This window comes from Papio anubis, chromosome 4, assembly GCF_008728515.1.
Source record: "Papio anubis isolate 15944 chromosome 4, Panubis1.0, whole genome shotgun sequence".
NCBI lineage: Eukaryota > Metazoa > Chordata > Mammalia > Primates > Cercopithecidae > Papio > Papio anubis.
Window position 1 is genome coordinate 93,598,866 of NC_044979.1, and position 10,640 is coordinate 93,609,505.

The 10,640-nt window shown below is 41.4% G+C and overlaps 1 protein-coding gene across 9 annotated transcripts in view; it reads right to left on the reverse strand.

Moving 5' to 3' along the window:
- Positions 1–8,767, reverse strand: part of TRA2A (transformer 2 alpha homolog) — a 28,748-nt gene extending 19,981 nt beyond the window's left edge. For 3 of the 9 annotated variants that reach the window (XM_021935097.2, XM_021935096.2, XM_009203233.3), the window contains exon 1: positions 8,520–8,767. In XM_021935097.2, coding sequence (XP_021790789.1) covers positions 8,520–8,555 — 36 coding nt within the window. In that variant the 5' untranslated portion in view covers positions 8,556–8,767. Of the gene's footprint in view, positions 1–7,911; positions 8,135–8,519 lie in introns of those variants that run through there. The other 6 variants (XM_021935099.2, XM_021935098.2, XM_009203234.2 and 3 more) reach the window with 5 other exon arrangements.
- Positions 8,768–10,640: the final 1,873 nt, after the last annotated feature.

Here is a 10,640-nt window from a genome sequence, read left to right on the forward strand (position 1 = left end):
ATGCATTTATGTATGCTGGCACTCCCTTCAGTGACTATATCCTATATCCAAAAAGTGATGGGTTTCTGAAAAAATTGGATGTAAATCAAAGCATTCCAAATAAAATAACTTACTGATCATAAGCTTTTTTTTTTTTTTTTTTTTTAACAGATATGAGGCACTCATGATCAAAACAGGATAGACAGCTTGGTTTCTGTCCAGTTAAGCCTTGATTATCAGTGTAAATAATTATCTCCATTTCACAGAAGTAATTTCATACCAATTAATTTATGCCTTAAGACTATCACACAACTCAAACAGCTTTCTGAAAATGTTTCCTTTGCTTCAAGTTTAATGTCAAGACTTATTTATCAAAACTGAAATACACAGCTACCTTTCCGCTCAATACCAACCTTTCCCATTTAGCTACCTACAAGTCTTTCACTGCATCTCAGATACTCTAAACTACTGAACAGATGTCTGCAGCAGGCACAGCAATCTGGGCTTTTTCAGTCACTGAAACTATGAAAACAGCATATTCAGTATCTTATTTAAAAAAAAAAGGCATGGCTAATTTGCTTGTAATTTAAGTTTCACAGACTGGTTCATTAACCAAACAGATAAGAGTATCTCATATTCCCCTCTTCTCTTTTGGCTTCCCTTTCTACAAAACAGACCTTATGACATAACATTCATTTATGCTACTGTTGAATAGCAATAGCTGGATTATCATCTACGAAAGTTGCTACTGTCTTTCTTACATATACACAGGAGGCTTTCCTCTGTAAAACACTACAATCCTTTAATTTTACTAGGATGGAAATAAAAACCTTTTATTAAAGTAAACAAAATAATTCAGTAACATCTTAAAATTCAAATTTTAAATCCCAGTTTTGGAGTAGCAGCAAAGCATTACGGTATGATAGAATGTCTTTTTAAGGGACGTTAGCTTATTTATTTTGAGACGGAGGAGTCTCATTCTGTCACCCAGGCTGGAGTGTAGTGGTGCCATCTAAGCTCACTGCAACCTCCACCTTCTGGGTTCAAGTGATTCTCCTGCCTCAGCCTCCTGAGTAGCTGGAATTACAGGCATGCACCACCTTGCCCGGTTAATTTTTGTATTTTTAGGAGAGATGGGGTTTTCCCATGTTGGCCAGGCTGGTCTCAAACTCCTGACCTCTAGTGATCGGCCCGCCTCGGCCTCCCAAAGTGCTGGGATTACAGGTGTGAGCCACCATGCCCGGTCAACATTATATTTATTTTAAAAGAAGCTTTGCTTTTTATTATCAAAGGTGTCACAAATACCTAACCTCCTTTGTTGTCTGCCCTTCTCTCTCTTTATCTCAGAGATTTCTCAAGTCTGCATAAATTTCTTCATGGAAACATCTAAGTTTAAAACAGTCCTCTTCTTCCTAGCTATGAAGTTGTCACCATGATTTTTTTTTTTTGAGATGGAGTCTCACTCTGTAGCCCAGGCTGGAGTGCAGTGGCACGAGATCTCGGCTCATTGCAACCTCCGCCTCCCGGGTTCAAGCGATTCTCCTGCCTTAGCCTCCTGGGTAGGTCGGATTACAGATGCGCGCCACCACACCCAGCTAATTTTTGTGTTTTTAACAGAGACAGGGTTTCACTACGTTGGCCAGGCTGGTCTCAATCTCCTGACCCCTTGATCTGCCTGCCTTGGCCTCCCAAAGTGCTGGGATTACAGGCGTGAGCCACCACACCCAGCTTCATTTTAACTTTCAAAAACAATTTACACACTTATATTAACAAATCAGTCAGTAACACTGTTAGTAAACTTAACTGGAAGAATAAACTGCCAAGTATATAATTATTTAGAAATAAAGTAACATTTCTCAAAAGCTGTTACCAAATAAATGCCACTTTCATGGAACTCTACATTAGGAATCAGGCTATAAGTCCTTTATATAAAGAGGATAAATGCTAGACTAATCCTTTTCTCTCTGACTTGTCTTCATTATCAAATAATTTCAACTTTTTCTCAAAGAAATTCATAAAACTATCCATAATTTGGAAAATGAATTGAAATTGCAAACAAAAAAAAAATTGCTAGCAATGGGTGGTATCTGCCCTATTTCACTAGACTACTTGTTCTTAAAGCTGTCCAGTCGAAGAATCCTACATTTCCTCAGTAATCTGGCTCCTGCATCCGATAACCATTAAAAATACACTGCCCAGTTGAAATGGGCAGATTAATAACTCAACTCATATCATGAATTTTAACAGAAATCTTAAATAGGCCTCCAGTCTATCTTACACGCTATAAAGCAGAAGCCAGGCAGAAAAGTTCTTTTAACAGCACAACCTGCTTAAACAGGTTTTTGTTTTGATGTTTATTTGCTTGTTTGGTTTTTCTGTCACCCAGGCTGGAGTGCAATGGCACAATCTTTTCATTGCAACCTCCACCTCCTAGGTTGAAGCAATTCTGCCTCAGCCTCCCGGGTAGCTGGGAGTACAGGCACCCAACGCCGCACCCAGCTAACTTTTGTATTTTATTTTAGTAGAGATGGGGTTTCACCACATTGGCCAGGCTGGCCTCGAACTCCTGACCTCAAGTGATCCACCCGCCTCGGCCTCACAAAGTGCTGTGATTACAGGCATGAGCCACTGCACCCAGCCTGCTTGATTAAACTATTCTATTATCAAGATGCCCCTGCTGTTGGTTGAAGGAAATGGCCAAAAATTAAAAGGAGGGAACTAATACTAAGAAAGTATTACAGTGTATTCAATACAAGCTGGTCAAGAATTGTCTGTGTTAAAACAGAGTTGTATTTTACACACTGAATAACCACAATAACCACGTACTATTCTTTAATCAGGAAAAGGGTTATTATATACATGTACATACTGTTGAGGAACATGAACAATTCCTACAGCAAACAATAATTGCAATCTTTTAATATAGCCTGTGTCATACTATAAAAAGAAATTCCAATACAATATATATACGTGCTATCCATTAAAATAAACAAACTATTAAATGCTATACTGTAACTTACTCTAACATTAAGGCCAGGCAAATTCTATGCCATTTAATAGTGCCAAATTTACTCAAGTCCAAGTCTATGAGTAGAAGCTTGTAAAACAAACTTACTCAAAATGTGTTTTCCTGCCACTTTATGACACTGGAGCTCTATTTCCATAGATACACACTAGTGCATTCAGGAAAATCACAAGTACCCCAAACAAAGGGAAATGTACATAAATTATCCAAATACCTTACAATATTCATCTTACTATTTACTAAAGAAATTCTTCAAGACTTGTAAAAAACCTGTATTTACTCAACCTCAGCCTATAGAAAGAACAGTTCTGCTTCCTTCCTCTTGGGTATGGTAGAATACTTATACAGACCCCATGAAGTTAAAGCAACACTTCCATTCTCTCCTTAAACCATAACTGCTATTAGAACAAATCCCTTAAAAAGAAGATGGCAACTGCTCATATTAGTTAAATTTAAACATAATTTCCCTTCTTTTAAATGCAGCATGCCTATATGCTGCATTCTGAAGTCAATGTGGTCTTTATCTGCAAAGACTCAAACATATTCTAATACTGTATGTTTGCTTATTCTCTGAAGTTTAGAATAGTCTTATCATAAATGATTTAGTAACTGACACCCACATATAATCAAATTTAAACTCATACCATAATTGTGAAATTACCTGTAAAATTTACAATATTTTGTACAGATTTTAAATGTGGTTCATAAGTCTCCTAGCTTATATATCATGATCAACTGTAATGTTCAAAAAGCTAATGTATAAGTGGCAATTTCAAAGGTAGAAAAAACAAGTTTGTTTTAAGGACTAATGTGGTTTAACCGTATTAAAAGCCAATAAATAGCAACTAAACCCAAACTACTAAGAACCTGTTACAGCATTCTCTATGTTCTCATCTTCTGGTGTTATACAGTATTTATGAATCTTGGTAAGTCAGATGATTTTTCCTGGTTTCAAGGAAAAATCACAACTTTTCTTCTACATATTAGTCAGGCCTAGTCACTCCATCTTTGGTGAAAGTCATGGGACAGGAAGGATTATATATAACTATATATAGAAGTAACTTAAAAGGAGGGAAGGGAAACCATATTTCCCTTTATTATTCTCCTCTCAACTTTTCTTCAGTGTATACAATCTTTCCCTCATCTGGTTGTTACTATCTTTTTTCACCTCCATGCCTGTCTTGCTAAATTTGTGAGGACATATGAACAAATAGCAATCAGTTTTAATTCATTAGCACGTGAATACACATCTTTTAGTTATCTAATGAATGAGCACCCACTGATACTATCAAAGAAAGTTTTCTGTCAGTCAAGTTCTAAGAAACTACTATACTGATTATTGATGATATTTCACACTTGTTATGCTACATCATAGGTCAGAGTTTGGTGGATTTACAAAATTAAGCCCACAAAGTGTTTTCCAAACCACACATCCCTAAATATTTGAATCCCTGGACATTCCTTCAGATCTCAAGGTTCTATATTCCACTTAATGAGCAGTACAAAGTATAAGCCTCTATGACAGAACTGTAAAATTAGTTATGCACTGTGGGTATAATTACTTGCGCTGCTCCTTTTCAAAATCTTGCCATCTACTTATATTGAGCAGATCAGCATCCTTCAGTGAAAAAACCTCAAATATAAAAATTCGAGATTTAAATTTTTTTTTAAGTTTACAAATTCTTTGCTTAAATGGAAGGGGGGAGAACAATTGAAAGCATTAAAATCAGATAAATGATAGTACTTAAATTTAGGAAAACAGATTAAACCCAAGACTCTCTTAGGTTAACACTATCCCTACTATAAGAAAGCAAGCTTTACCCTTATGTAAGGTCAATTTGATGATATATGGAATTAAATTGCTAAAGATGCTGAATAAGCAAAATGCTGACATCTCTCACATTTATCTTAAAATTTCATACACAAATTTTAAGCCCAATTTAAAAGTTTTGGGTTTTTTTTTTTTTTTTTTTGAGACAGAGTCTCGCTCTGTCACCAGGCTGGAGTGCACTGTGGGGAGTGCAGTGGTCGATCTCGGCTCACTGCAACCTCCACCTCCTGGGTTCAAGTGATTCTCTACTTCAACCTTCCGAGTTGCTGGGATTACAGACACGCGCCACCACGCCCAGCTAATTTTTGTATTTTTAGTAGAGACGGGATTTCACCATATTGGCCAGGATGGTCTCCATCTCTTGACCTTGTGATCCACCCACCTCAGCCTCCCAAAGTGCTGGGATTACAGGCGTGAGCCACCGCGCGCTGCCTTGTTTTGTTTTAAACAAGCCAGTCACAGAGCTGGGTTTTGAATAAGTAGTCATCATCCCTATCATTCTCAGATTTCAGAAAAGGACCCTCCCCGCATTTCTTCTATTCTTTAACAAAAAATCTTTACACACAAAACTTTTAATTCCAAATTGGTACAGATAAATGTTTGCCTTTTTTTTTTTTTTTTTTTTTTTGAGACAGAGTCTCGCTCTGTCGCCCAGACTAGAGTGCAGTGATGCGATCTCGGCTCTCTGCCTCCCGGGTTTAAGCAATTCTCCCACCTCAGCCTCCTAAGTAGCTAGGATTATAGGCATGAGCCACCCCGCCCGGCCTGTAGGAATCTCTCAAAAATATTACAGCTACTCAAGAAGCCAAAACAAATCCTGAAAAGAAGGCAAGAATAAGCGGTATTTTTCCTCTTCAACTGTAGAAAACATAAATAACTCTGGAATTACAAGATAGGTCCCTAACAATAAGGAATCATTAACCTCTATTAACAACACTGGGCTGTTGTATCAAAATTGCACATTTTTATAAAGTATAATTCTTAAAATTTTAGGGGTAGAGGTGTAAAATGTTAAGAAAAGATTTCCACTGCCCTTAATTTCTATGAAGGGCATTAACAGTTTTTGAGCTCAAAATCCCAATTTTGGTTGAAGCTGTATTGAGGCAAACAACTCATTACTTTTATCAAGACATGCGAAAGCCACCGCTTAAGTGCTACTTTCACTCCCAGCTCCAAAGGACATCTCCACTTAAAATTTCTTTAATGGACCTATTTATTTATTTATTTTTGAGATAAGAGTCTCACTCTGTTGCCCAGGCTGGAGTGCAGTGGCGCAATTCCGCCTCCCAGGTTCAAGTAATTCTCCTGCCTCAGCCTCCCAAGCAGCTGGGATTACAGGCGCACGCCACCAAGCCCAGCTAATTTTGTATTTTTAGTAGAGACAGGGTTTCACCACGCTGGGCAGGCTGGTCTCGAACTCCTAACCTCAAGTAATCCACCCGCCTCGCCTCCCAAATTGTTGAGATTACAGGCGTGAGCCACTGCGCCCGGCCAGAAACGATTTAAAAAGGACATCTCCAGACAAGCTTCTGGCATTGTTCTAATTCTTTAACCAATTGCAAATAAAGACAATTATCTCAACCTATAAAAACTAAAAGACAAAACATAAAAAGATACAACAGGTGAGCCTACAAGCACTAGCTGATTTCCACGAAAATACATTTGGGTACCACTTGTGAAAAAAGTCTTTCTTATGACCACAAAGGGCCGTATGGCCTTTTAATGGCTACATATATTTTAGTTTAAAAGTGGGTGGGAATCTTTTTTTGGGGGGGGGGGAGACGGGAGTCTCACTCTGTCGCCCAGGCTGGTGGGTGGGAATCTTAACATGTTACTTTCTTAGGAGGGAAAAGTGACAATTGTCGGCAACTTACTCCTTTCCTAGACTTCATGATAAATTTAAAAAAAAAAAAAAAAGCAAACAAGGTCCCTCTAGTAGTTCTCTTCACTCCCCACAAACCAAATCAAACATCAACCCCCCAATTTTTTTAATAATGAAAGTTAATTGAAGAAATGTATGAATCGACAGCAAATTTTCTATCGACAATTACTCAACATTTTCAAAACAAGAAGCATTTTACAACTACCATCATATATGCTTATTGCATGATTTTAGAAAGTTATGTTGGGGCAATCAATATACCATCCTAAAAAATGAGCAAGTTCAATTTTCATTTGTTTCCATGCTCCAAACTTTGTCAAAAAATTCCAATCAAAAGAAAGGCAATTTCTTTAGTCTATTGGGTAACTATCACAGTCTATTGCTTTAAATCTCTTTCCTCAAAGAGAACTAAAGCCTAAACCGACCTTCTGATTTGACTTTTTGGTTCTAGATCTTTATATCATGAACTCCCAAAAAGGACAAAATTCGCCCTCCAGTACACACCTCAAGTGTTTTTATGTGCTTCCCCTAGTGACTAAAATAAACATCAACACAACAGCCCGGAACGTGTTGCATGAGGCTTTTGTTTTCCTTCCAGTTTCACAGGAACTCACTTCTACAATTCCCAATGTAGGGTAAACTTTGGAAATGAAACTCACTGAAAAACGTTCCAGTACATTTAAGCTGGGTATAACGTATTCTTTGTGATGTTTATATTTCTCCGACCCCAAATACATTAATAAAAACTTTCTTCTGAGCCCTCTTCGGTGGGGGATAGGGTGAGAAGAGAAATGGGAGAGGGCCTGTTAATTTTCAGGTCATCTTTTAAGTTACAGAACAGTACATACTGACTAGTTATCTTAATACTGAGCCAATGAATTCGTTCAGTTATGTAAGATTAAAGACAGTTTTTTGTTTTTGTTTTTTTTTTTTACCGTAAAAAGCTGTAAAGGAGTGGTCAGTTTTTAGATGAAAGGTCATAGGAAGAAGAGCATTAAAAAGTTCAGATATAAAGAAGAGAAAAAACCCAACATCGAGGAATTAGAAAAATAAGGCGTGAAAGCATTTCCACATTCATTTCGAAGTGAAAGCAAAAGTCGAAGGGACATTAAGGGAAAAGGGCTCCTTGCGTAGTTTTCCCCTCACAGCTCTCGTCTTAAGAACGCTTAAGGGTCGGTGCGGTCGTTGACTAACCACTTCATTAGGCTCGTCCCACCTTCAACCTCAAGGCTTTCGCCTTTATAGACGCAACGCCGCCGGTTCCAACAGAGACGCGGCCGCTCACTGCAATAGAGAGCCAAGGAGACACAGGCCCCAGCTAGTCCCACGCCAGCTTCTCCCCGCCCGGAAAACAGCCCCGCGCACTTTCGACCCCGAGACCCTCTACGATGCTCGGGGTCGCCAGAAATGCCACCGCAGGAAGCACCTACCACTATCCGGACGGAGGGGAGCTCCCTGCCGCCTCCTCCCGCCCAACCGCGACCGGGACCCACACCTCGGAGCAGACATAAGGAAGCCTCAGGGGTGGGGAGAAGGACGGGAGCAATGCGGGGGCGGGGCGGGAAGAGGACCCAGAAGTCCAGGTATCAATCAGCCTCCAAAAAAGGGGGAGGGGTGTTATCCGTGGTGTTTGGGGAAGGAGTGGAACCCAGAAGCCATCTTGGGATGGGAGGAAGCAATCGCGATGGCTCCAGAGGTTGCTCCTCGCGGGACTACCCGCAACCCCGCCCGACCGCGCTTGTTCCCGTGAAACCCCGAGCATTGGGCCGCCGCCTAGACGGCTCCCGCGGCTTTGTACTCACTCTGCCCTCGAAGTTGTTCTCCTCTACATCACTCATGTCGACGAGGCGCTCCCCAGAACTAAATAAGAGACAAGTCTCGGCTCGAGGGCCGATGGCCTAATTAACCCGCTGACTGGACCGTGGGGAAGAAGAAAGAGTCGGCAACCACAGCCGCTCCACTCCACTCCCACTCGGTCGCAGGCTCCGGCAAAATGGCGCCGGCGCCGCCAGAAATCTCCTGGCCTCCTCAGAGCACGACGTAAAGGGGGCGGGCGTATCTGTGGCGTCACGAGGCCCCACCTCCCGCGAGGCTTTGTGCCGGCTGGGCGGGGCGCCAGGGTGGAGGTTGGCGGGTGGCCTGCGCTCTCAGCCTGGGCGCCTTGGAATCGCGGTCCCGTGCTGTCCTCCAAACTTCAGACTCATCTCGGACGTGTCAACCTCTTTGAAGACTTTTCAGTCACCACCAAGTGGATTCTGATGCAAGGGAACAAAACAATGGAAGCTTTTTTTATTTTTTGAGTCAGGGTCTCCCTCTGTCACCCGAGCTGGAGTGCAGTGGAGCGTTCACTGCTCACCACAGCCTCAAACTCCCGGACTCAGGCGATCCACCCACCTCAGGCTCCCGCGCGCACCACCACGCCTGGCTAATTTTTTGGGGGTGGGGAACCGAGTCTCACTCTGTTGCCCAGGCTGGAGTGCAGTGGCGCTATCATGGGGTTTTGCCATGCTGCCCAGGCTGATCTCGAATTCGCGGACTCAAGCGATCTGCTCGCCTAGGCCTCCCAAAGTGCTGAGATTACAGGTCTGAGCCACCGCGCCCGGCTGGAATCGTGTATATATAATTAACAGGCTTTTGCGGGGGACGTTGTCAGCTGACTGTATTACTTTTCTTCCCTATTTGCCCGGTGTAACGTCGACGTAATACATGCACAGATGAGGTTATGATGCAAAGCCGCTGCTCCTTGCCTCATCCCTCCCTGCTCCAGATCCCCCTCCTAGAGACAGCCGTGTAGTCTTTTTTATAATGCTTAACTCCCTACTAGTCTTTTTGACTTAGATATTTCCATAAAGCTTCATAGTGAAGACCTCCCAAATCTGTCAACTTGGTTCCCAATCATGGTAATAATCTCTGAGATGAGTTTTCCTTCTGTAATACAACTTAAAAAAATTAGTTTCATCGTACATTTTTTTCCTACAGTGCTTTATGGTAAAAAGATTGACATGGACTTTCAACTATAGTTCTATGGTAGGAAAGTTCATCTAGCATTATTATGAAGATTGCTACCCCTGGGGGCAAGATTTCAAGGTTTGAATGTCAGTTATTGATAGGGCTAAACTTATATGACATCTGGCTCTTAGAAAAGATGTTGAACCTGGTTGGGTGGTGGCTGATGCCTGTAATCCCAGTACTTTGGAGACCCTAGACGGAAGATCGCTTGAGGCCAGAAGTTCGAAACCAGCCTGGTCAACATGGTGAGCCCCATCTCTACAAAATAAATTATTATTATTATTATTATTATTGAGACGGAGGCTCGCTTTGTCACCCAGGCTGCAGTGCAGTGGCGTGATCTCGGCTCACTGCAACCTCTACCTCTGGGTTCAAGTGATTCTTCTGGCTCAGATTTCCAAGTAGCTGGGATTACAGTGCGTGCCACCATGCCTGGCTAATTTTTGTATTTTTCGTAGAGACGGGGTTTCACCATGTTGGCCAGGGTGGGCTGGAACTTGTGACTTCAGATGATCTGCCCGCCTTGGCCCCCCAAAGTGCTAGGATTACAGACGTGAGCTGCCACGCCTGGCCAGGTTGATACCATTTGAACCACTGATCAATCTTAGTACCATTAAAAGTGAGATAACCAGATATAAGATACCTCATGATGTGATGCAATAGAAAATACCCAGTGCCTCCTGTGAAGTATTCCTAATCCCTCTAACTGAACTCAAATCTAATTAAGCCTTAGATCTAGCCAACAGTTTATAGGAAATACAAGAAAGGGAAAAATAAAAACACCGAGATGAAGTACAGGACAAATAACCACATTGCCCAACAGATTAAATTCACAATCAAAGATGGGAGAAAGGTAGACTATTATGGACTAAGAGTCTTCCCCCGACCCTTTATTCCTCTTATTTATTTTTTGG